The sequence below is a fragment of the Myodes glareolus genome, chromosome 9 (genome assembly GCF_982192425.1).
Source record: "Myodes glareolus chromosome 9, mMyoGla1.1, whole genome shotgun sequence".
Lineage (NCBI taxonomy): Eukaryota > Metazoa > Chordata > Mammalia > Rodentia > Cricetidae > Myodes > Myodes glareolus.
In genome coordinates, this window is record NC_142034.1 from 42,796,925 (window position 1) to 42,824,711 (window position 27,787).

At 40.7% G+C, this 27,787-nt stretch overlaps 1 protein-coding gene across 1 annotated transcript in view; it reads right to left on the reverse strand.

Annotated features, from left to right (window-relative positions):
- The window catches only part of Psmd11 (proteasome 26S subunit, non-ATPase 11), a 38,621-nt gene extending 17,497 nt beyond the window's left edge, over positions 1-21,124 (reverse strand). Inside the window, exons 1-5 of the mRNA XM_085695514.2 lie at positions 20,964-21,124; positions 18,238-18,339; positions 11,949-12,073; positions 4,275-4,346; positions 3,526-3,583 (exon numbers count right to left, since the gene is read on the reverse strand). Coding sequence (XP_085551640.1) covers positions 3,526-3,583; positions 4,275-4,346; positions 11,949-12,073; positions 18,238-18,339; positions 20,964-21,054 — 448 coding nt within the window. The 5' untranslated portion in view covers positions 21,055-21,124. The remainder of the gene's footprint in view (positions 1-3,525; positions 3,584-4,274; positions 4,347-11,948; positions 12,074-18,237; positions 18,340-20,963) is intronic.
- Between the last annotated feature and the right edge of the window lie 6,663 nt (positions 21,125-27,787).

The following is a 27,787-nucleotide window of genomic DNA, read 5'->3' on the forward strand; positions in this document are numbered from 1 at the left end:
AACAACACCAGCTTGGTCTACAGAGCAAGTTCCAAGACACTGAGGATAATCAGAGAAACTCTGCCTCAAAAGAAATATATATATATAATCTTTAAAAAAATAATGTAATTGCTATTTCAGGATAAACACTGAATACTAGCAATATTTTAACTTAATAAATTGTAAGAAGGGAAATGGGATTTCATCATTATAAAGGCACGTTACTACATGCCTGCGATCCAAGCAAAGGGAGGCTAAAGCAGGAGGAGCCTGAACTTATGAGAACCTATCTCAAAAAGAGGGGAGGGCTGGAAAGATGGTTAAGAACACTTGCTGTCCTTGCAGAAGTCCCAGTATCCACGTGGTGACTTATACCATCCATAGCCATACACATACACACATACATGCAGGCTAAACACTTAAATGGATAAAATAAAATCTAAAAGAAGAAAGCAATGAGATATTTCTAGGCTATTTAAAGATCATAGAAGGAGGATTTAACTAACATTAATGACTGATGAAGGAAGAATGAACATTTTCTTCAATGGTGTATCTACTGTTGAGGTGCTCATAGGCTTGTAAACAAACCCTCACCATGATCCTAACAGCAGCCTTAATGAAAAGTGCTGGACTACAAAACAAGAAAACGTAAGAGTAGAAGGTAGGTAGTAGAAGGGAAGGTAGTTGGGGCAAGCAAAGAGATTAGCATAAGTAGGAGAGAGGAGAAAGAACAACAGGAAGAGGTGAAAACAACCGATATACATCATGTACCTCTATGAAAATGTCATGATAAAACTCATTATATAATCGATATCTACTAATAAAAAACATTAAAATAATAATAAACACTCCAGCTTCCAAAAATTTAGCATTCAATTTCTTGACTTTTGTATGTTTGTATATACAACATGTATGTGGAAGTCAGGTCAACTTCTGGGAGTTAATCCTCTCTTTCCTTCTGTGGATCCTAATGTCTCTGCCTCCCCAGTGAGGGATTAGAAGTGTGTGTCACCATGCCTGGCTTTTTACATGGGTTCTGGAGATCAAACACAGGTCCTCAAGTTCGCATGATAAGCATTTTACTGAGAGCTATCACCCTAATCAAAACTCACCTTATAAGTTATATAATTCTGCCAGGCAATGGTGCCACAGCCTTTAATCCCAGCATTTAGGAATAGAGGCAGGCAGATCTCTGTGAGTTCAAGACTAACCTGGTCTACAGAGCAAGTTCCGGAGCAGCCAAAGCTGCTACACAAAGAAATTCTGTCTCAAAACGGGGGGGGTGGGGGGGGGGTGGGGGGTGGGGGGGGGGGGGGTGGGGGGTGGTGGTGAAGGGGGTTGTTGGTTCTAGGACAGTCAAGAACAGCTAAGGCTATACAGAGAAATCCTGTCTCGAAAAAACAAAACAAAAAACAACAACAAAAGTTGTATAACTCAGTGGGTTGTTTGCTTTAGAATATTTACTAAGTTACAAATTTACCACCACCAATTTCAGGCATTCTTCTAGAGTTATATGGCTTGTTTTTTTTGATCTTTCAATGAGACTTGGGGCTGGCTCACAGGTTAGGATAGGTTGACTGGCCAGTAAGTCTCAGGGATTCTTCTGTCTCTGCCTTCCAGCAATGGAATTACAGGCTTTTTATTTGAGTTCTGGGAATCAAACTCAGATCCCTGTGTGTGCACAACAAGCATTTTTAACTGAGCCAGCCCTATTTGCCGACTTTTGATCAAGTTTCATACATTGAAGCCTTAAACTAAGTATAACCAAGATTGACTTTGAGCTGATCTTCCTGCCTGCTAAGATGTTAGGCATGACTCAGTATGCCCAGTTCAACTTTTCAATTTTTAAAAAAGACTTCCAAGGATCAACAAAATAGCCTGTCAGCAAGTGTGTGATCAATCCAGGATCCATGAGTTGGAAGAAGAGAACCAACTCCAGTTGTTCACTGACCTCCACATGCACACCATGTTGTCTGCATATCTGCACTCTCTAAGTAAATAAAAATGAAATAAAATAGATTTTAAGTATATGCAAATAGCAATATAGGAGGGATGGGCAAATGGCTCTACAGTTAAGAGATACTCTACCAGAGGACCCAAGTTCAGTTCCCAACACCCACATCAGGCAGCTCACAACTACCTGCAACTCCAACACTTCTGACCTCCACAGGTATGTGCAGATGTAGAAATCTTCACACAGACATATACGCTTAAATATAAATATTAAAAAATAAAATATACGCTGGACATGGTGGCGCATGCCTGCAACCCAGCACTCGGGAGACAGGGGCAGGCAGATCTCTGTGAGTTTGAAGCCAGTCTGGTCTACAGAGTAAGTTACTGGACAGCAAGGGATACACAGAGAAAGCCCACTTGAAAAACCAAATAAGCCGGGCGGTGGTGGTGCATTTCTTTAATCCCAGCACTTGGGAGGCAGATCTCTGTGAGTTCGAGGCAAGCCTGGTCTACATGAGCTAGCTCCAGGACAGGCTCCAAAGCTCATAACACCCACCCCCACCAAAAAAATAATTCATTCATTAAAAAAAAAAAACGAAGATTAAAATGTAGTAATTACAAAAAAAATTAAATCTGAAATTTAGTAAGGTATTTTATATAAAATAGACTAAAAAAGAAATCCCATCTACTATTTCAGTGATAAGGCTCTTACAGCTCTAAATTTAAAGCTTAAAACTGATGTCTGTTCTGTAAAATTAAGACTAACCCCAACTGGCTTCCCAGAACTTTATGCCCAGGGCTGCTCTAGCACCGAGCTAACTTCCACCCCAATTTTTCTGATTTTTTTTGGGGGGGGGGGGTTGGCTGGTTGGGTTTTTTGTTTGTTTGTTTATCGAGTCTAGGTATCTTCTATATAACAGTTCTGGCTTCCTGGAACTCTCTTTGTAGACCAGGCTAGCCTTGAACTCACAGAGATCCACCTGCCTCTGCATCCCAAGTACTGGAATTAAAGGCATGAGCCACCACCACCCACGGCTAGTTTTTCAGAACTTTGAAACAGAGCTTTACTGTGACAGAGTTTATGAATGTTAACTACCTGAAATGCTTCTTAGGCACAAGTAAAATATGATTATTAACAATAATAACAGAGTTTGTGATGGAGGAGGGTCATCTGTCTATGTGTTACTTTCATTGGTTAATAAAGAAACTGCCTTGGCCCTTTGATAGGACTGAAAATTAGGTAAGTGGAGTAGACAAAACAAGATGCTGGGAAGAAGGGAAGTGAATTAGTCACCATGACTCTCCTCTCCGAGACAGGCACAGGTTAGGATCTTTCCCGGTAAGCCACCACCTCGTGGTGCTACACAGATTACTAAATATGAGTTAAAGCAAGATGTGAGAATTAGCCAATAAGAGGCTGAAACTAATGGGCCAGGCAGTGTTTAAGAGAATACAGTTTCCGTGTAATTATTTTGGGTAAAGCTAGCCAGGCGGGTGGGAAGCGGCCCACCGTTCCTTTTACAAGTTTGGAATAGACTTGTTTAGCTATCTTAAATTAGATGTCTTATTAATTTCTACCAGTTTACTTACCCAAATGCAATGCTTCCTGGTACCGCTTAGTATCAAAATACAAAGACACCAACCTTGCCTAGGAAAGAGAAAAGGCATTGACTGAAGGAAATAAGGGGGAAATTCACAGAAAGAAATCAACAAATGACAGTCACCGAACGGTCACTGTTGAATATACATGTTCTGATAACAAGGTTGGACAAACAAGTAGATTACATCCCAGTCCTATTTCTTACTGTGTCCAAATGACCATTAACTCTACTATACCACACTGCTGCTTCTTTTCTACACTCAAACAGACAAAGTGGCTCAAAAGTTCAAGAAGAAATAAAAATAGTTTAAAAGAAAAATTTAGCCAGGTGTGTTGGTACAAAGATAGACAGATCTCTGAGTTCTTGGCCAGACAGGTCTACAGAGCAAATTCCAGAACAGCCAGGGCTACACAGAGAAACCCTGTCTCAAAGGAACAAAAAGACAAATTTAGATCCAGGCACAGTGGCTAACACCTATAATCCCAGAATTTAGGAAACTGAGACAAGGAGCTTGCCAAAAGTCTGAAGCCATGCTGAGCTCTAGAATAAGATGATGTCGTGTTTTAAAAAATAAATACTTCTACCAGGGATATTTCCATAACTAGAAGCACTATCAACAATATTCAGGTGAGGGTGATACAGAGCTACTCAAGACGTTTCTGTCAGGGTGGTACTTATACTCACAGCTTATCCATCTAAAGCTGCAGATCTGAAGTCAATGCTAAGGTAGGCACCTACCTCCAATGCTTGGCGTAAGAAAGTTCTTTTCTCTGATTTGGCCCATTCGATGCACTCTAAACATAGCTCGACCTGCAAGAAAGACAATACATGTAACATGATGTCCTCACCTTCTTCCAAATACATGTAACATGATGTCCTTACCTCCTTCCAACTAACTACATTGGAGGCACCAAGCCTTTTAGCTCCCTCCTTTCTGATTCCACATTTTGCTCTATTTAGCATGTATAGTATGCTTGCCTACCATACTTCAGCATCTTTTTACGATTTAATTATTTGTCTGTTTGTTTTTGTGTGTAAGTGCTCTATCTGTATGTATGCCTTTATATGAGAAGAGGGTATCAGACCCCACTACAGATGGTTGTGAGAATTGAACTCAGGACCTCTGGAAGAGCTGATCTGTACTATACTTGCCCACCACATCTCAATATTTAATGGTTATACTATGATGAAGAAAGGTTATACTATGACTTGGCTCTTAAAAATTATATCCTTTGGCACAGCTTGGTGGTACGTGCACACCTTTAGTTCCGATACTTGGGAGGAAGAGGCAGGCAGATCCCTATGAGTTCCAGGCCAACCAGCTTGATCTACATAGTGAGTTCCATGACAGTCAGGATATGTAGAGAGACCCTGCCTTTTTTAAAAAAAAAAAAAAAAGTTTTCTCTTCTACCTCCCTAGTATATTCAGAATTCCTCAAAACATATAGCCCTGAAATACCTCTTCCTTTTTTAATATTTATTTATTTATTATGTACACAACATTCTGTCTGTGTATATCTTCTGCAGGCCAGAAGAGGGCACCAGATCTCATTACAGATGGTTGTGAGCCACCATGTGGTTGCTGGGAATTGAACTCAGGACCTTTGGAAGAGCAGTCAGTGCTCTTAACTGCTGAGCCATCTCCCCAGCCCCCCCCTTTTTGACATCAGAGGTATCTTTAAAGTACAAATCTCTTCCTGAATAGTTGAAAAGAGTAAAATAAAATACTATGACTATGTTAGTAAAAAGAGGTGAAATTCCAAGCACAAAAAAATCCTTGTTCTTGCCAGGCAGTAGTAGTGCACACCTTTAATCTCAGTACTCGGAAGAAAGGGGCAGGAGAATCTCTGAGTTTGAGGCCAGCCTGGTCTACAAACAGAGTTCCAGGACAGCCAGAGTTGTTATACTGAGAAACCCTGTCTGGAAAACAACAACAAAAAATCTTGTTCCTAAAAGTTAGCTGTAAGGCTCAAAACATCCAATTTGCTATTTATCATTAAGCACAACTAGCCAATTTATTATCATTCATACAGGAAAAATAGATACTGTAAAAGGGAAGAGCATAGAATTGCCTAACACATTTAAAAGAGCTCTGAATCCCCAGCTGTCTGGCACCCAAACAGTAGTATGATATACAAAGTAACAAAATGTAACATTCTATGTGAGACAGTACATGCCTTTGGGTACCCAAAACATCCTAGCTTTGACAGAATGCACATGAAGGACTGTAACTTTTCTATGGTTTCCAGGAGTTAAATTTTTGTTTTTGTTTTTATTAAGGTTGCTGCTAATGAGAAAGAACACAAGGCAATAAAATGAAAACTGAAGTTTCTGGAGAACTGCTAATGCAATGGATTCTTATATAAATGCACAGTTCTCCTGAGCCATGCTGTAAGGGAAGAAAACTGAAGGAAATAATCTAACATGAAAGGATTGACAAGCTCATTAAGCAAACAAAAATAACATTAAGACAATTCCCTGCGATGAGATCAATGAAACCTCCCTAACTCCTCACTGAAGCCCCCTGGTGGCTATCTAATTAATCTCTTAATGCTAAGCACAACCAAATTCAAACAATGGTAAAACGGAAGAAAAACTAAACTAAAAGCAAATCAAATCAATCACAACCTTAGAGTTTGTGTTGTGTTCTGAAAAGCAAAACTCAAGATATATTCATGATATGGGTAAACTGAATACAGATAGACAGACAGACAGACAGGATATGGGTATGTATATATGTGTGTATGTACATAGTGTATAGTATGTATAGTGTATAGTATATATAATGCTATATATAGTTACAATATAAGTAATATATACATGGGGGGGTGTTTGTGTAATTTTGGTTTGGTTTGGTTTTTTTGAGACAGGGTTTCTTATAAAGAAACCTGGCTTTGCTGGAACTCACTCTGTAGATCAGGCAAACTGAAAATATTTTTAACAAGAAAAATATAATAATCTTAAGTCATATGTGACTTGTGAGGCTAAGAAATGTTCATCAGTTTTACCTGGAATACTTTTTCAAATTCACAAGATGAATGCTGAGAAACTGGTATATTCCTCTATAAATGCAGTACTGCAATAAATATCTGAGGGGCTAGAGATGACTCAGTGGTTGAAAGCACTGGCTGCTCTTCCAGATGTCCTAGGTTCAATTCCCAGCCCCCACAAAGCAGCTCACAACTACATGTAACTCCAGTCCAAAGGGATCTGACACCCTCACACAGGTAGACATACATAAAGGCAAAACACAAATGCACATAAAATTAAAATAATAATAATAAAATACCACTAAAAGAGACAAAAAAAGACAGTCAAGTCTACTCTAGCATTTCACCCACTTTCATTTCCCTGATAATCTAGATGTTAAGTGATTTTCACAAGATCATGTATCAGCTGCTAGGACCAGAATTTTCCCTACCTCCAAAGTTCTTTCTGCCTTAACCAAGACTTCAGTTAAGGTCACTACTGACACTCCCCTAGAACAGGAATGCTTCTTTGCTTTTACAAATGAATTTGAAATCTATTTTCTTTTTCTTGTTGGGTTTTTTCTTTTGTCTTGGGTTTTTTGTTTTGGTTTGGTTTGGTTTTGGTTTCTTGAGACAGGGTTTCTCTGTGTAAGTCCTGGCTGTTCTGGAACTCACTCTATAGATCAAGCTGGCCTCAAATTCCCAGAGCTCCACCTGCCTCTACCTCCCAAGTGTTGGGATTAAAGGTGTGCGCCACCACCACCCCTCCTTGAAATCTATTTTCAATTAGAGCATATGGTTTGCTTTATCTATAATAATTATAAAACCAGAGCTAGTCCCAGGCAAAAATTTAAAAGGTCTTGGAGCTTGCTACATAGTTATTTTGTCTGAGTGATTTAGTGTTTCCATCCAAGGGTAGATACCAAGGATCAAACTCAGGTCATCAAGCTTGGCAGCAAACATCTTTACCCAGTGAGCCATCTTGTCCCCCTTCCCCCTCCTATTCTTGAAGAAAAGCTCTTTAACAAGTCTAGTTCTCTTAACAACTTTGCCTCAGGCCTCAATACTAGCCAAGTGTGGTAGCGCACGCCTTTAATCTCCAGCCTGGCCTACAGAGTGAGTTCCAGGACAACCAGAGCTATTCAGAGAAACCCTGTCTCAAGAAGGGGGGGGGGGGGGGGAAAGACTACTATAACTATGATCCATCTATGCCTGCCTTCTTCATCTTTTCACATCACCCAGAAAACTTTAAAGAGGGAAGAATAAACACTGCATCAATTTCCTCACAACAAAAACCTTTCAGTCACCCAGACAAAAGGAAAAGTGAAATATGCTCATATATCCATTAAATCTAGGGGCTAGAGAGATGGCTCAGCGATAAAGAGCACTGTCTGTTCTTCTAGAGGACCCAGGTTCAATCTCCAGTACCCACATGAGACTCACAACTGTCTAACTCTTATCTAGTCCCCACGGATCTGACAACCTCTTCTGGCTTCTGAGGGCACTGCACCTGGTGCACAGATAAACAAAACATCCATACATATAAAATCAATGAGTTAAAAAAAGAAACAACACAGATCTTAATTCAAGAAAGTACTTTCTGAGCACCCAAGACCTGACTGTATACTCCTTTAAGTACTAAATATGTAATTCCTTTAAGACAAACTACTCCAGGCGCTAGAGAGACAGCTCAGCTATTAAGAGCACTGGCAGCTCTTGCAGAGAACATGGGTTTGGTTCCCAGCACCTACATGGGAGCTACAATGTCCTCTAATCTCCAGTTCCAGGGATCCAATATTCTCTTCTAACCTCTTCTGGCACTGGACACACATGGTGCACATATATATAAATGCAGGCAAGACATCTATACACATAAAATAAATCTAAAAAAATTGTTTTTAAGTAGTCAAAGTATACTAGTAATGAAGAAAGCCTTGAACTACCACGAGGTATAGAATAATTCCCCTGACTGAGACTGTATTAAAGATAAGGCAAATGCATAATTGTCATATAAGGTAAAATAATAATAAATATAGCATACACAAAAATATAATGTGGGTCACTGAAAAAGTTAAGATCACACCAGTATTAAGAAGAAAAAATGTTCAAGAAAGTGAACTTGAGGTGGATCACAGAAAAATGCATAGCACGAGTAGACAATCTCAGCAAACCAAGCACTCAACAGCATTCAGAACAGGGAGGATGAAGCTGCTGTAGTATACTGTACCCCAGAAAACCATGAATTACCTACAGCTGACAGTGGATAGCAACTGAAGGATCAATCAAGCAGAGGCAGAAGAGATACAAAATTCTCAGAATACTATTTGGTAAAATACCTTTGAAAATAAGCCGGATAGTAGTATTGCAAGCCTTTAATCTCAGCACTCAGAAGGCAAAGGCGCATGGGTCTCTGAGTTCAAGGCTAGCCAGTCTATACACAGTAAGACAGTATCAAAAAAAAAAAAAAAACTAGATAAAATAAATAAATAAATAAAAAATAAAAAAATTAAAAAACTAGATAAATAAATAAATAAAAACACTTAAGTAGTTTAAAAGAAAAACTAATATAGGGGCTGGAGAAGTGACTCAGAGGTTAGAAGAACTGACTGCTGTTCCGGAGGTCCTGAGTTCAATTCCCAGCAACCACATGATGGCTCACCCATCTATAATGAAATCTGGTGCCCAGAACACTATATATATAAAATAAATAAATTTAAAGAAAAAAAGAAAAGAAAAACTAATATAAAGTCAGGTGGTAGTGGTACACATCTTTGATCCCAGCACTAAGCAGAAGCAGATGGCTCTCTGAGTTCAAAGCCAGTCTGGTCTAGAGTAAGTTCCAGGACAAACTATGTCTCAAAAAACAAAAGGCGGGCAGGAATCAATGTTTCGGAATACTTGTTTACACTGTGAAGATATATCTTTGCCAAGGTTCCTTCTGATTGGTTTAATAAAGAGCTAAATAGTCAATAGCTAGGCAGGAAGAGGTTAGACAGAACTAAGAAAGAGAGAATTTATATAGACAGAAGGTATGAAGTCAGGTGTGGTGGTACATGTCTGTAACCCAGAAAAGTGTCTTCTGACCCACACACATGCATCACAGGGCATAGGTACACATACACATACACACATAAAGTGGAATTTTATTAATAGCAAATTACCTATAATCCACAAAAACTATCAAAAAAAAACTCCAATCAATGGAATGAGACCTGGGGTTTTTTTTGATAAACGCTAAATTGCTAATTGTCAAAAAAAAAAACCTTTATTAAACATTAAAGTTACACACATATGAAAAAGACATGCAGTCAGACATGGTAGTGCACGCCTGCAATCCCAACATTTAGAAAGCTACAAAAGGATTTCAAGTTTCAAGTTCCAAACCAGCTTGACCTATGAGATCCTGACTCAGAAAAACAAATGAGCCAAATTTACAAGAGGTACACCTTTCATTCTAGCACTTGGAAAGCAGATAGATACAGGAGGATCTCTATGGTTATAAGACCAGGCTGGTCTACATAGCAAGTTCCAGACCAGTCAGGCTATAGTGAGACATCTCTAAGAAAGGACAAATTAATTATTTAAACTAACTAATTTTCTAAAAGAATAACTTGCCTGAGAACTTCCTTTTACTCTAAGAAAAGGAAAAACGGTCATTAGTTGGAGAAAACAAACAATTACAATGTGTAAACACAGTTAAGAGAGAGCCTACCCAGACATGGAGCCATATAACAAAAGTCCCACTAATCAAATAAAAAAGGGCACCAAATTATGAGCTGAGGAGACTTCCACAAAGGACTAAGGATTAAGGGCACGTTGGTGCGCACCTTTGATCCTAGCACTCCAGAGGCAGGGGCAGGCAGATCTCTCTGAATTCCAGACCAATATGGCAGTCTGCACAGTGAGCTCCAGGCTGACCAAGGCTACATAAGTGAGACTGTCTCAAAAAAAAAAAAAAGAAGAAGAAAAAGAGTAAAAGAGTGAACTAAACCAGTTCTACCCAGTCAACTCTGTTAAAGGGAGGAACAAATCTAATGACCTCAGTGAACAAAGAAATGGTCTAAATAATTTTTAATATGAAAAGTTCAAGGTAGCATTTATTAGTTGGAAGCCAACACTGATTGGTCAACCTGTTTTTGAGGCATTCTAATTCAAACAAAAGAATTCATGAATACAAAGAACAGTTTAGAAAACTGAGGGCTTGATAAGATCAACATTTCTAAAAAGTATGTTTTCTTTCATTCACCAAAATAACTCTAATACTTTGATTCAAAAGCTTTTATCTAAAAATTATCTATTTTGACCTAATGTCATAAACCAGAAACAAGTAAATTTGAAGACTGCTCTACAAATGAAGCTTATAGCTTGGCTTCAAAGAATCATCAGAGTGGGGTTGAAGAGATGGCTCGGTGGTTATGAGCATTTACTGTTCTTCAAGAGGACCTGAGTTCAGTTCCCAGCACTCACATTGTGGCTTATTACCATCCATAACACTAGTTCCAGGGTATCCAATGCCCTCTTCTATCCCTCCAAGGATATCAGATACACATGTGGTATGCAAACTCACATGTAGACAAAATACTGATACATGTAAAATAAGTAAATCTAAAAAATAAAAAGAGCATCATCAAAGCAAGAAACCAGAATTAACAAAATATAATTCCAAAGTGAGATCCATGTGTCCTCAATTTCTGAAATCCCTCACACCAACCAATATACTACTGTGAACTTTTGTCTTTACCTGCCCCCCAACCTAAGATAGAGGAGACAATTAGACACACGACCAACTGGCAATTCCAGCCCCTGACTTTACATATTACCATACATATTATATATTATCTGTCTCCCCTTTTAAAATAGAAGACTCATGAAAGTATTAATGCGTTTTTCCAACTGTATCGCTATTAGCTACAGTACTACTATAAACACTAGAGTTCCAGAAAAGATCTATTTTGAACAGCTCAAAGTCCAATTTAAACCTGTAAGTAACATGTATAGAAACATCAGTTACTTCCCAACACATGAAACACAACAGATGGATGGTCACCCTTAATAAAGGCACATAAGCCACACAAAACATGACAAGAAAGAATGCCACAAGGCTTAATTGGTGCTCATAAGAAACTTTGTGACACAAGATGAAAAGTACCACAGACACAGAAAACATTACAAAGGTGTGGCAATACAATACCTCAAAGACAAGAATCAGTTTGTGACCCTGATGTAATGAGGATTCCAGGGACCACTGACAATCTCCACTTACAAAGCAAAGCATGGAACAGACTCAAAGTATCAAATGCCCTGTAACAAAGAGAAACTGACATGATAAGTCCTGAGCGTCCTCCCAGCTATCCCTTCCACACAGAGCCACAGTGAAGTAGGCATCTTTCACTGAAACACACTTTTATCATATTATCTACTTCCTGTCATTATTATAACTTACCTCCTGCCCTGTCGCTGCTTCCATATCAAGAAACAAATCAAGAAGAGATCGGACCAGACGAGCTGCTTTAGCCTTACTGATGGAATTCAAGAAAGGTCGTACATACTTCAGGAGTCCTCCAAGCTCTGTGTGGGCAGCAATTCGGAACATAAAATGAAAATTTTAATATTAGAAACAAAACGGTCATTTAAAACAACTAAGCCTGGGGTAAAGGTATTTGTCGTCAAAATTGATGGCCCACTGGGACCAAATATATGTTAAGTTCCACACAAGAACATGGCATGCATATACCCTCCAACATATAGACAAATACATTAATAAATAAATGTTTGAAAAAAACTCTTAAAAAAAAAACTTAGCCACAGTAATAAAAAAAAATACCTGGTTTCAGTCTAATGAAACCCATTACAAGTCTTAACAATTTCCAGCAAAGCCAGGTGTGGTGGATCACATCTACAATCCTAGCACTTGGGAGGTAGAGGCAGATGAATTACCTTGACTCAGAGGTCAGCCTCATAATAAGTTCAAAGTCAACCTGGGCTACAATGTGAAACCACGCCTTAAAAAAAAAAAAAAAATTAAGTCAGGCAGTAATAGCAAACACTTTTAATCCCAGTACTTGGGAACTTGGGAGGCAGAGGTAGGCAGATCTCTGTGAGTTTCAGGACAGTCAACTCTACACCACTACACAGAGAAACTATGTCTCGAAAAACCAAAAAAAAAAAAAAAAAAAAAAAAAAAAAGCAACAGCGGTAACAGAAACAGCCCCACTTACACGGGAAACTTCCATCTATGTCTCATTTAAAAGATACAAAGCAAAGCACTTCTGTTCTCACAGAACAGCTTATAGAGCATGCTACTGCCCACCATGACAAAAATCACCTGCTCAAACTAGCAAATATCAAGTCAAGTCACAAGGATAATGTTTTTAACATCCATATTCTGGCAGCTTCCCTAAGACAGAGGTTTCCAGCTCCAGGCCCCTCTCCCTCTTAAAGTTTCCCTGTGTAGCATTTCAGCACTAACACTTCCTTGGCAGTGTCTTGTCCTTATAATGTTTCATTATACACTTTAAAAATTCCTTATTAGGGGCTGGAGAGATGGCTCAGTGATTAAAAATACTGGCTGTTCTTCCAGAGGTCCTGAGCTCAATTTCCAGCAACCACATGGTGGCTCTCAACCATCCATGAGATCTGGCACCCTCTTCTGGCCTGTAGGTAGAACACTGTATTATTTACATAATAAATAAATCATTTATTTATCTAGTTAGTTAGTTAGTTTATTTTTTGGTTTTTCGAGGCAGGGTTTCTCTCTAGCTTTGGAGCCTATCCTGGAACTAGCTCTTGTAGACCAGGCTAGCCTCAAAAATCATAGAGATCCACCTGCCTCTGCCTCCCGAGTGTGTGTGTCACCACCGCCCAGCCATAAATCTTTAAAAAAGATAATTCTTCATTAATTTCCAAAGTCTGTCTTTTTTTTTAAGATTTATTTATTTATTTATACAGTATCCTGCCTGTAGGCCAGAAGAGGGCACCAGATCTCATTACAGATGGTTGTGAGCCACCATGTGGTTGCTGGGAATTGAACTCAGGACCTCTGGAAGAGCATCAGTGCTCTTAACTGCTGAGCCATCTCTCCAGCCCTCCAAAGTCTGTCTTAAGCAATGACTTAAAAAAAATCAGTCCATCATAAAGTTTTCTTCTCCTTTTAGAAGAAAACTAAGGAAGTGACTTTAGTAGCAGTAGAGAGGGACTTGTTAAGTCTTAAAAATTAGACAGTGCTGGGGGGGGGGGGCGCGCTGGAGAGATGGTTCAGTGGTTAAGAGCACTGCCAGCTCTTCCAAAGGTCCTAAGTTCAATTCCCAGCAACCACATGGTGGCTCACAACCATCTGTAATGGGGTCTGGTGCCCTCTTCTGGCCTGCAGACATACATGCAGACAGACTACTGAGAATACTGTACATATAATAAGTAAATAAATCTTTAAAAAAAATTAGACAGCGCTTTTTTTTTTAAAGATTTGGTTATCTTTTTCCTTTTTTTTGTTTTTTTTGTTTGTTTGTTTGTTTGTTTTTTTGTGGGGTTTTTTGAGACAGGGTTTCTCTGTATAACAGTCTTGGCTGTCCTGATCCTCCTCCTCTGCCTCCCAAGTACTGGTACTAAAGGCGAGTTTGTTTTCAAAGCATGGTTTGTCTGTGTAACAGCCTTAGCTGTCTTGGAATTCAATTTGTATAGCAGTTTGGCCTTGAACACACAGAGAGCCACCTGCCTCTGCTTCCTGAGTTCTGGGATTAAAGGCAGTGCCACCATGCCCAGCTTAAAGATTTATCTTTATTGTTTTTAATTATGCTTAAGTGCAACTGCATAAGCACAAATGTCCTTAAAGGTCAAAGATCAAAGGACTCAAGATGCTCCTAGAGCTAGAGTTACAGTGTTTGTAAGCCTCTCAATATGGGTGTTGGGAATCAAACCTGGGTCTTCTGAAAGAGTAACAAGTATTCTTTCCTCTTTCCAACCCTAGTCAATGCTTTAACTAAACAAGAAGTATTTTGGGAATGTAGGCTGAAGTTACCTTAGTGCCAGCGTCTCTTTAATATCCTCTAATTGTACACTCATTCTCCTGAGAACTCTAATTCAGGGCAAGCAAACTTTGGCCTCCTGAGAACTCAAATTCAGCGTCCTTGAAACCCCCATCTACCTGAATTCAGAGGGTGCACCGAACTACAGGATGCGCTAAGGGTAAGCTACACAAAACGATAAAGTTCACTCCTCACTCCCCAGGACTGAGCTTGACTTCCAATGTCTGAAACTTCTTTCCATTCCACTCATACACTCATTATAAGCCTGCTTTCAAGCTGCCTTCATGCCAGAAGCTCATCTGAGATGTCTCTCTAATCTACCTAAATTCTATGTAGCCTTTGGAGACCCAGCTAAGGAACTACTGAGTCTTCCATACTAACTCCAGTTAACACTAATTTTTCTCTCATCAAATTTTCTTCTTATAGCCAGGCGTTGATGGTGTACGCCTTTAATCCCAGCACTTGGGAGGCAAAGGCAGGCGGATCTCTGTGAGTTCTAGGCCAGCCTGGCTACGAAAGCTAGTTCCAAGACAGGCTTCAAAGCTACAGAGAAACCTGTCTCAGAAGAAAAAAGAAAAAAAAATCCTTCTTGTGTCCTTTCTCTCTGCTTCCGGTCCACCATGAGCTGAACAGTTCTGTTGCACCCTGTACCCTCCCACGACAATAAGTAAAAGCTCTGGAACCACTGGCAAAATAAATCCTTCTTGTCTTAAAAAAAAAATACTAGCCTGGTATAACCCCAGGATTCACAAGACTAAGGCAGTTGGATCACAATGAGTGAGTTCAAGGTCTACACAGTGACTTTGACATAGTCTAGACTAGAGAGATACTCTGTCTCAAAAGAATGAAACAGACATGAAAAAGAGCAAGATAGGCAAACACACACAAAACCTTATTTTTTCTTTTTTTTTTTTTGTCTTTGCTGTTGTTGTTTCCTCAAGACAGGGTTTCTCTGCATAACAATTCTGGCTGCTAGCTGTCCTGGAACTCGCTCTGTAGACCAGGCTAGCCTCATCCTCCTGCCTCTGCCTACTGAGTGCTAGAACTAAGATGTGCACAATCACTGCCCAGCTTACTTTTTTAAATTTATGCAAATTATAATTATTCTATACAAGCATGACTTGTGTATATGCATGTAGAGGTTGAGGGGGTACCTGGCTGGCAAGTTTTCCACTACAAACTACATCTGTAGTTTGTGAGAGTTTATTATAAGTAGTCTGACACAATATTCTTTCTTTTGTATTTTATTAACTAATATATTCAGAAAGCAGCTTATCCCAATCTTTTTTTTTTGGGGGGGAGGGGGATTTTCAAGACAAGGCTTCTCTCTGTAACAGCCTTGGCTGTTCTGAAACTTGATCTTCTATAGACCAAGCTGGCCTCGAACTTAGAGAGATTCATCTGCCTGGCATATGCCACCATCACCCAACAGGTTGAAATAGCTTAATCTAGCCTACTCATTACCTTTCTGAAAAGTAGAATAATATTTGCCTACTCTCGGTGTTCATATACTTCATCCTCATGATTTCTCTGCACTTGTATCTGCTAGTACTCCTTTGATGCCAGCAGACAAAAATTGTCAGTGTCAAGAGAAAGGAACTTATAAAGACCATGTGTTCTCTCTTCTCTCACCTACCTTATCTTTAATTCTCTGATGTTATTTTATCTTTTCTGTTTGAAAACCATTTTCCTTCCTAGAAAAGGCAGAAGTGAAACATGAGCTAAGGTGTCTGCCTTTATCTCTAGCATCTGCTAGCATTATTTTCTCTAAATACTGCTATTCTTACTTCAGCAGAGGAACACATGATCTGAACTATCTGTTTTTAATCTCATTTTCTATTTTAGTCTATTACTAGTGAGTGTTCATTCTTATACACATTCAGTTTCTTTCCATGTTTGTATATTCCTTTAATTTCATAAAAATCATACTCCCAGTATCATGGGAATTATGATCAGAATCTCCTTCTTAGAACCTAACAGACTCAGCAGATCTTTTTATCAAGTCCTGGGAGAAAATTTCCACAGACCGTGAACTTAGGCATCTTGTTTGCTAATGCTCAGAATTACTTTCGATCATTACTATACATCAGACCTTATCTTATTCATTAGCCTCCAAGTACTATTTTCCACCAGAAATCCTATCTTAAACTTTTTAGGTAGGGTACTTAGCATAGTGCCAGGTAACTATCAAATGCACAATAAAACAAAACTGAACATTAAGGGGAAAGACATATTTTCAAAGCTAATAGTCAACAGAAATCTTATCAAATAGTTAATTGCACAGATAGGTAAATTAATACAAGAGGCTCCAAGATCTTAGGATTTCTGCTCTGTGAATACTGACCCATAAAGATCAAACTGTCTTAGGAAACATAAGTGGACAGAAGAGCTTTTGAAGACATTATATGCCATTAGAGAGGGAAGACTGGAGAAGAGAAGCAGGATATGGGGTTTCAGAAACTTCACTAGAGAGAAATTATTGAGAAACATTCACTGTATATACTAGATAAAAGGTTGGTTTTGCTAGGGTTTTTTCTTTTCTTTTTTCTTTTTTTTTTTTTTTGAGACAGCATCTCACTATATAGTCCTGATTGTCCTAGAACTATGTAGACCGAGTTGATCTCAAATTCACAGAAATTAGCTGCCTCTGCCTCCAAAGTGTTAAGATAACAGGTATGCACCATTCACATTTTTTCTTAACTTTTTGCTGATTGAACCAGTAATTAGAAAGACAAATTATCATTAATTGTAGATCTTTATTTACAAGCTCAAGAAATTTTATGATACTATCTGGATACACCACTCTCTGAGCTTACTACATAAACTGAAAGAAAGCAACATATGAAATGACTTCCCAGAACTCATTCATTCTAATCAAGTAATTCTAAATTCAACTTAACTTCTTTTATGATTTATACTATGCATATGAATGTACATCTGTGTACCATGAGCAGGCCTGGTGCCAAGGGCATCAGATCCCCTAAGACTGTAGTTACAGATAATTATGAGACGCCATGTAGGTGCTGGTCTAGATCCTCTATAAGAGCAATAAATACTCATAACTCCTGAGCCATCTCTCCAGACCCTCTAAGTTCACTTTAAAGAGATAAAAATTAACCATTTAAGTTTAAGCACACTTCTAATATTATTATCACTTTACTGGTCACAGGTCCTTTCTAGTCAACAGAACTATCTGTCACCTTAACTCTAGCCAGTCAATGGTTCAATTACCACTAGCACATCTAAATAACAAAGTGCAAAAGTCCCCAGTGCCAAGGAAAAAGTCTTAGGAAGGCACTATTTTATGTCTTACTCATTCTGCATCAGAAAAAGTGAGTCACTTAGATACAATCTATAGCCCTATTTTCAAATAAAGAACCTAAAGTCACTCTCTTTAAATATACCAAAGCTAGTCAATGAAATTGCTGAAGACTGTTCCTGCCCATATGTAAGGAAATACAAAGATAATTCAAAAATAAGAAACAAATCACAGATCACTACATTCCAACAAAAACAGAACTTTCCCTCACCTGTAGAACAAATTCTACACTTTTCTGTTACAAAATTGAAAAACAACAAGTTGTTGGGAAAATAAAACTGAATAATGCCACAAATGAACTGGGTGTTAGGTAAGGTCTGGTGTTCTAAGGGAAACTCCACCTGATGTTTCAGACAAAAGCATTCTAGGTACAATCTGTTTGTAAGACTTACCAGCAGCTTGTCCAGTCTTCGCCAGGAGAGACCCCAGTTCAAGAATGCTCTGCTCTTTGACCTGGACTGCCTCCTCATCATTTTCCTGAATGTCACGTTTCACTGAGAAAAGAAAATGAACTCTTAAAATATGTTTTAAATAAAAAAATGAAGCAAGGGGAAAAATTCATCCTTAAAAGACCCATTATGAACTCTACCCTATTTCCAAAATGAAACTACTAAAGCTACGACTCAGTGGTTAAAAGCACTGTCTGTTCTTCCAGAGGACCAGGGTTCAAATCCCAGCACCCATATGGTGGCTCACAACCATCTCTAACTCCAATTCTAGGGGATCTGAAGGACCTTTCTGACCTCTAGAGGCACCAAGCATGCACATGATATGGAGACAAAATATGCATACATATAAAATAATAAATTCCAAATGAAACTACCAAAAAAAAATAAGGGCTTAAAAAGGCAAAATGCCCAAGTATCTATAGAATATGCCTCATAGTAAAAATAAAAAAATACTCTGCCGGGCAGTGGTGGTGCACGCCTTTAATCCCAGCACTCAGGAAGTAGAGGCAAGAGGATCTCTGTGAGTTCAAGGCCAGACTGGTCTAAAAGAGCTAGTTCCAGGACAATCTCCAAAGTTACAGCAAAACCTCATGGGGAGGGGGATCTTCTCTTTAAGTGGGCCTTTTTAATCAATCCCTTAGAATTCATCTCACCCAGATACTGAAATTTCTGTTGTACTTGTTAAAAGTAAAACTAAAGCAAATTCTTCCCAATATGATGAGCCCCATGCTAAACACTATGTTGTATGAAGATATTTTTTAGGAAAATCTCTGATCATTTACCTATCATAAACTAAAATCAAATTAAAAAGTTATTGATGACGATAACCAAGTCTTTCAACAAACGTTTAAGTTTATAAAAGCTTCAACTAAAGGATGTTATTAGGAATAAATGATTCTATAAAGCAATTCTAGACAATTCCTTACCAAGCTTTGATGTGACGCTCAATAGTTACACTTAGGAGAGACTGCTGCCTCATAATGGATTGAGGTCCTGTTAAAATAACTTTCTATCTGTCCCACTTTCAACTGTTAATAATTATTCAGCCACCTGAACCTCAAACAGCCTCTCCACAGTCTGCAGTGCTTTTTCTGGTAACCATGGCTAGTTACCACTGCTCTTATAAACCATCATGACTTGACAAAAACCAAGACTTTGATGTTTCATGATGGAGTCTGGAAAAAGTAAGGCTGTCACCCATCATGAGTCAAACCTGCTCTAACAGGGAAGGAAGCCTGCTGGGAACTCTCCTTTAGTGAAGTGAACAACCAAGAAATACTCTAATGCAACGTTTATCAGTAATTTCTGCTTTCTGAAAGGCAAACGAATGAAGCACTAAGCACACAAAAAGTTCAAACTCAGGCTCCTCAGATTAGTTCTAAATATGAACTGTGTTCACAGAAAAACACCTATGGAGCAATAGTCGGATGACTCTGGCACTCCGTTCTAAGGCTGACTCGGGATCAGAACTTCGAAAGGCACGCTATCATTATTCCTTCAAAATGCACTGTGATCACCATTTCCGCTCCTTTTCTAGTACCCCGAATATAAAGACATCAAGCTCTTGTCCTTTCTCTGTGCAAGTCTTGATAACTGAAACTCAGCAGACTAAGTCAACACCAGTATCAACATTCTGGGAGTCCTACATCCACCTGCACTCACTACTTGTTGATCTAATCCCAATCTTCCCAGGCTACAGTGCAACGATCACATTAGCACAAGGAGTTCATGCCCTACCCGAACTCTTCAGGACTGAATAGTAAAAGGCCTTCTCTGCCACTGTCCATTTATTTCTGTTCACACCTGAACTCCAGTAGAGCGCGAGCGGCCGGAGGCTCCTATTTCAACTTTCCTGCTGCCCTCAGTTGACAATCACACTACGATGTTAAAATTTTCTTTTCCTCCAACAATGTGCGGCCGGCCGGCTCCAAAGAGTTCCCTAAACAACAGACAGCTAACTCTGAACTAACTTCAACCCCTACTGGGGAGAATTAGTCACCTCCTCTGTCCCGGCGGTCCCACCCCGACACTTCGCCTCCTCACAGTCTACACCGGACAGAGGACCGTCTTGGCCACCTCCACCAAATGCCAGTCTGAGGTGTGTGGCACCCCTCAACTTCCCACCCCCAGGAGAGGCCCTCGTTTGCTGGAGCCTGCTGCTGGGGAGTGGGGGTGAGCAGCAGCTCCCAGCGTCCAGCGGAAGAAAACTCCGAGAGAAGCGCTCGCGCTCCCACCCGGAGCTACCTGTGCTGATAACAACGGCGGGAAATGCCAGTCCTGCTCGGCTGTCGCCCAGGTCACTCAAGAACACACTCTGCGACCCGTGTGTAACCAGAAGCGGCTCTAGCCGCGGGCCAGCTCGTGCGGGCCACAACCCGGGACCCTAAGGGGTAGTGATCCCGGCCCGGCCCTCCCTCCACGCCGCGCTGCGCCCACCGTGAGTCAGCAGCCAGCAGGTGGACGCGCGGGCTGCCTCGGGGCTTCCCGCCCGACTGGAAGCCATAGGGCTTCCGGGGACCCCGAGCGGCCTGCGCCCCCGGCCCGGCCCCCCTCACACACAGTGAGTCAGCAGCACCATAGCCGGCTAACCCGGCCCCTCGCCGCCGCCTCCGACCGACACAGGCCGTGCCGGGCCGGCGAGGCCGTGGGGACGGCGCAAGGACCTTTACCGATGGAGTGGAGGATGTCGATGGAGGCCTCCCGGTCGGTGCTGAGTAGGGACTGAGCTCTCTGGAACTCCACCACCGCTGCGGCCGCCATCTTACCGCTCTCACACCGTCCCCGGCCGCGGCCACCGACGCCGGAAACACACACCCGGAAGGTCCGCCCTCGCGTCCCTCCCCCGGGGCCCCCGCCTCCCTTCCCAGGGCATCCCGGGAGTTGTAGTCTCTGCCGGGCGGGAGAACCAGGAGCGTCCCGTCAATGGCATGCGAGCTCCCCAGCACCATCTTGCGGCCAACTCTGAAGAGACAAGACCGAAGTTAGTCCCTACCTGCCTAGGTGGTCAAAGGGAAGCTGCTTGGTTATCTTTATAGTATCCACATTCGACCAGTCATTCATAGCGACAGATGACCTTTCAAATTGCCGGCTGAATGGCAGGAAATACACCGTTCGGGTTCATTCAAATGTCTTGCAGAAAGGACACAAACACACTCCCTTTCTGTGCTAAAGAAATCACCAGTGTCATAGTACACTATCTTTCCCAAATAACCATTCCATCTTCGGATAGAGCTTCACATACTGAATTGAAAATCATCTTTAACCCACTCATTCAATCTAAACAGTTCTTGAGATTCACACAGATGACTCACCCCAGCTTCCCAGCTCAACAATAGAACGAATTTTTCCTATAAACTCCTTCAACTGTAATAAGATATCTGTGAAAATATCAAGGAAAGGAAAAAAGCACATTTCATGTGAGCACTAAGGTTTAACCTAGGAATGTTGCTAAAACACTACTGAGAGATGACAACCCAGCCATGAAATGGCTGTGCTATAAAAGACACTGGAAATAAGATCAACATTGCACTCCTGTATGACTAGATTGATCAATGTTCTTTTTTTGTTTTAGAGATTGATTTAGAGATTGATTTATTTAGGGGCTGGAGAGATGGCTCAGTGGTTGAGAGCACTGGTGGTTCTTCCAGAGGACCTGGGTTCAATTCCCAGCACCCACATGGCAGCTTACAACTGCCGATAACTCTACCTCCAGGGAACCTGACACCTCACAAAATACCAATGCACATAAGGTAAAAATAAATCAATCATTTTTTAAAAAATGATTGATTTATTTATTATGTATACAGTCTTCTGTCTGCATGTACTCCTGCAGGCCAAAAGAGGGCACCAGATCCCATTACAGATGGTTGTGAGATGCTGGGAATTGAACTCAGGACCTGTGGAAGACAGCCAGTGCTCTTAACCTCTGAGCCAGCTCCCCAGCCCCTGGATTAAACAGTTTTCATATCTGTCTCCTTTTATCTGTCAATGCCTTGTAAAGAAGATATTTAAATCTTTACGAACTAATGAAACTGAAGGGAATAGGTGATATGGTGATGTCCTAATCCTGCAGCTGGGAATGGGTAAGGAATATATTCCTAATCCCAGTAGGTTTTCCTTTTTTTAAAGATTTAGTTATTAATTATGTATACAGTGTTCTGCCTGCATGTAACCCTGAAGGCCAGAATGGGTAACCAGAACTTATTACACCATGGGAACCAAACTGAAAACCTCTGGAAAAACAGTCAGTGCTCTTACCCTCTGAGCCATCTCTCCAGCCTGCCCCCTAGCAATGAACACTGGATAACATCTCATCAAGCTGGTAACAGAATTCCTACCTTTGTTGTGTCACGTGAACTGGCTTCTAAATTCTCTCAACCCTGAAATTCTACCTTTCAGTGGAATACTCTGACCTTGTTTTCCCCTCAAAGGAGGCTTTCCTTTCTCAACCTGATGTAGAGCTAATGATATTATACTGGATTAACTTGCTGTTACAGTTTTTAAATCTTTTATTCATATTTACTTTTGTCTGTATGTATGTGGGAACTCACACGCCATGGCTTGCATGTGGAAATCAGAGGACACTTGCAGAAACCAGTAACCTCCATCACAGAGATTGAACTCAGGTACTCATGCTGGCAATGAGCATCCTTACCTACTGCGTCACCTTGATGACTGTGTATTCTTTCTTTAAATTGGTTTTTCAAGACAGTTTTCCTTTGTGTGGCCCTGGCTGTATGGGAACTCACTCTGTAGACCAGGCTGGCCGTAAACGTGGAGATCTGTTCACCTCTGTCACCTGAGTGCTGAGACTATTTAGTGTGTCACCATTACCTAGCTCCGTATGTTTTCTTGGCCATTTCAATTGAATAACCATCCAGAAAATGCAATGAAAGAATAGGCTTCGGAAATAACATATTTGGTGTAAATTATAGACTGACTACTTAGTAGATGCTGACTTCTAAGGGATCTTCATCGCTTTCATCTTGAGCTTTTCTATCTAGAAGACAGGAGTAATAAAACCCGCTCGCGAGGTTGCTGTAAGAATCTGAGCTAATATGAGAATCCTATGACAAATGCTTTCTTCTGCCCTAAGGTCTTCCTTACATAATACTATGGAGCAATGGATATTGCAAGGGGCACAATCCGCTGATCAGCGGTCAGCTACTGGCTACACTGACAGCCACGTCTCTAAGCTTAAGTAGACTACAAACGTAGTAATTTTCAGGAGTATTAAGTTCTGAGCATGACCAAAAGCTCACAGCCACCTTCTTGCAGTTGTCCTGGCCTCTGTTCTCCCGACTTTGAGATTCTTCCTACCCGCTTTGCATGTAGCTAGCGCCAGCAGCTTGGCTGACGCCAGTGAAGTCTCCCCCGCACCACAAAGCACTGCAAACTCTGCTCCTACATTCCACTTCTCCACACTCATCTCATCGCTCTTCCACTTCTCTATCTGTTCAGTGGGCTTTTTTTAAAATCTCATCTTCTTTTCTTCTACCATCATCCCCCATGACTTTCACGTTTTGCCTTTATGTCCCTTAGATTTCAACTCAAAGAACATTCAACCAGAGGCTTTCTGGCTGGGCTGTGGTGGCACATACCTTTGGTTGCAACACTTGAAAGGCAGAGGCAGGCAGATCTATGAGAGTCTGAGGGCAGCCTGGTCTACAGAGTGACCAGGGTAGTTACAAGCCCGTCCTGAAAAACCCAATCCAAAACCAAAATAATAATAATAATAATAATAATAATAAAAGGCTTTCTGCACCATTCCATTAAAAGTGATGTCTTAAAACTGCAATTCAGCAAGCATCCCCTCATTCCGTCTACTTCCTCCCTCCAGAAGGTACCTTCTCATGCTGACAGTTGGCATTCTGACTCCTACAACAGCACCTTACACATGGCAGCCAAAAATGCATGTTAGATTAGTGCCTGTAAGAATTTTCTGTCTCAGGCTGCAGAGATGGCTCAGAGGTTAAGAGCATTGCCTGCTCTTCCAAAGGTCCTGAGTTCAATTCCAGCCCCGAGTTGTTGCATTTCTTATGTGTATATGTGTGTGGTTTTGTTCGGTTGGTTGGGTTTTCAAAACAGGATTTCTCTGTGTAGCTCTGGCTGTCTTAGAACTTACTTTGTAGGGGCTGGAGAGATGGATCAGTGGATAAGAGCATTGCCTGCTCTTCCAAAGGTCCTGAGTTCAATTCCCAGGAACCACATGTGGCTCACAACCATCTGGAATGAGGTCTGGTGCCCTCTTCTGGCCTGCAGACATACACATAGATAGAATTGTGTACATAATAGATAAATTAATTAAAAAAAAAGAACTCACTTTGTAGACCAGGCTAGCCTCAAATTCACAGAGATCCACCTGCCTCTACCTCCACCATGTCCAGTTCTGTGCGTGTGTGTTTATATGATGTGTTCATGAGTACAGGTACTTGTGCAGGCTAGGAGAGGGAGCTAGACCCTCTGGAGTTGGAGTTAGAGGTGGTGAAGAGCTGAAGACATGGGAACTGGGAACCAAACTCAGGTACTCTGAGAAAACAGAGCCATCTCCTTAGCCACCAAGTATCTTCTAATTTTCCCAAGCTATCAGGGAAACACGTTGTAGTGTAATAATGTCTACAGTGGCTTTCTCACCAAAACAGCTACCTCCAATACATTCTTAACTTTAAAAAGAAGAAGTAGAGGAGGAAGAAGAGGTGGAGTAGGAGGAGAATGGGGCTCGAGAAATGGTTCAGAAGTTAAGAGCACTGGCTGCTCTTCCAGAGGTCCTGAGTTCAATTCCTAGCAACCACAGGGTGGCTCACAGCCACCTGTAATGAGATCTGGTTCCCTCTTCTGGCTTGCAAGGATAGGTACAGACAAAACACTGTGTACTTACTAAATGAATAAATCTAAAAACAAAACAAAACAAAAAAACAGTGTAGTGAAACCCAGTACTGGGGAGGGATTCCCAGGCACCGCCCCCACCCACCCCTGGATCTCAAGGCAGTTATGGTTGCTTCGAGAAAGAGATGATCCAGACCCATATCCTGGAAACAATGACACCCACATAACATAAAATCTGTTCTTAGGTTATTGTTGGTTGGTAGTTTGGGTTTGGAGGTTCATTTAGTTTGGTCTTGGGGACTGGGTTTCTTTGTAGAGAATTGCTCTGTAGACCAGGCTGGTCTTGAACTCTGAGATGTGCCTGCCTCTGCCTCACAAGTGCTGGATTTAGAATGTTAATGTTTTTTTGTTGTTGTTTTGTTGTTGCTGTTATTGTTTTGTTTTGACAGGGATTTTCTGTGTAGCTTTGGATCCTGTTCTGAAACTAGCTCTTGTAAACCAGGCTGGCCTTGAGCTCACAGAGATCTGCCTGACTCTGCCTCCCAAGTGCTAGGATTAAGAATATTCTTAATGTGTTTTTAAGTATACACTACTATACTGTTGACCATTTTCATCTTCTATGGTGGGGATTTCCGACCCATTGAACAGAAAACCCGCATTGCCCCATTGCCGCAGTCCCTGGCAAGTTTGTCCTCCCTTATGTTTCTGAGTTTGGTTAGCCGCTATGTGCCTTGATTTTGTGGGATTTGCAATTCAAGTTCTTTTGTAGCTACCTAACTTTCCTTAATATAATGTCCTCCAGATTTGTCTACTAATCAATCAGTATCAATAAATAGCCAAACATGAAGCTCTTGTATTAATTATTGTTGATACGTTTTTAAACTAGTTTTTTAGTTAGCATACAAACTATTTGGTTTAATTATGACAATTTCATAAATATATCATTGTACATTGCCATGTTTAACACTCGAAATACCCTTCCTCACCCCTCCTTCTCCTGGTTCCCTTTCTTCCCTTTCTTCCCTTATAGAGTCCTTTCTTCTTTCATGTCCCTTGAGTGTGTGTATGTTTAAATCTAGATTCTACATATGAGAGAAAATATGCAACCTTTATCTTTTTTTTTCACTCCACATTGTCATCTCCAGACTTATCAATTTTCCTGAAAATGACATAATTTCATTTTCCTTTAGACTGAAATGGCATATACATCTTAGCATATTTTCTTAGTCTATCTGCAGTTGCTAACCTCTGGCAAAGGGAAACCTGTTTTCTCCTGTGGAGCCTGACTGGGTCTATCTACTACACTCCAGGGCCCTGTCCATGCCCAGGAGTAGCTGGCCAACACAAGGCAAACTCAGTGGGCATTTTTATAAACATTTTGTTTTGCTTTGGGCATTTTTTTTTCTGTTGGCCTTTTGATTTTTTTTCCCCATTTTTATGAGGTGTCTCAGTTGTCCAGGATGTTTTGTTTGGTTTTGGAAATGGACAGAAAAAAAGCCAGGTATAGTGGAGCACACCTGAAATCCCAGCACTCACTCAGGAGGCAGACCAGCAACAGTCTGGGCTATAGAGTGAGTCCCAGGACAGCCTACACAGAGAAAACCTGCCTTGGGGGAAAACAAAAAAATAACAAATAAACAAAACCTTAAGTAAGCCAGGCATTGATTGTCATTGTGGTACATACCTTTAGTCCCAGCACTCTGGAGGCAGAGGCAAGTAGAAAACAAATTTCTGAGTTCTGAGTTCTATGGTCTACATAGCAAGCAACAGGACAGCTAGGGCTACCTAATGAGATCCTCTCTCAAAATAAATAAAATTATACTAATGCTATAAAAAAAATAAATCCATCATACTCAGGGATGAATAGCCCTTGCTGTCTTCTCTGAAATTCACTTTTAATCCCTTTGTGTGTGTGGTTTTTCAAGACGGGTTTTCTCTGTGTAGCCCTGGCTGACCTCAAATTCAGAGATCCACCTGCTTCTGCATCCAAAGTGCAGGAATTAAAGGCATGTGCCAAAAAAACCTGGCTTTATTTACTTTTGGTTTTTTGAGACAGGGTTTCTCTAATAGTCCTAACTGTCCAGGAACTAGGTCCTCTGGCTTTATTTTTAGTACTTTTCAATGTTTGTGTAGGAGGAGGATATGTGCACATGAGGCATTGTGTCCCCTGGAGTTAGACATTTGTGAGCTACCCAACACAGGTGCTGGGAGCTGAACTCAGGCCCTATGGCACATTAAGTGCTCTAACCTGCTGCACCCTCTGTCCAGTCCTGCTTGGGTTTTGTTTTGTTTTTTTGTTTTTTCATGATGCAGTATAGTTTTAAAAACTTGGGGAGCCACAGATTTAAAATCTCCACCACCACAACATTCTTAGTGATAAGTTCTCTCTTCTAATCTCATCAAATTTAATTCTAGCATACAGCATATTCACTGTGAGACTATTTCTCACCAGTAGAAATGGCCAAATGCTAGGGGAGGAGCCTGTTTGTAGCAGATGTACAGATTGCTATCAATGAGGAACAGAGATCTGAGTATTTACAAGCCATTATATCAGATCAGGAGAATACTATTCATCTTTGTTGTGGAAACTTTGAGATCAAGCATGTGTTGGGTGGGTAGATGGCTGGTCCAGGTTTGGAATTTATTAAAAGCCATTTTAGCCCTGCGA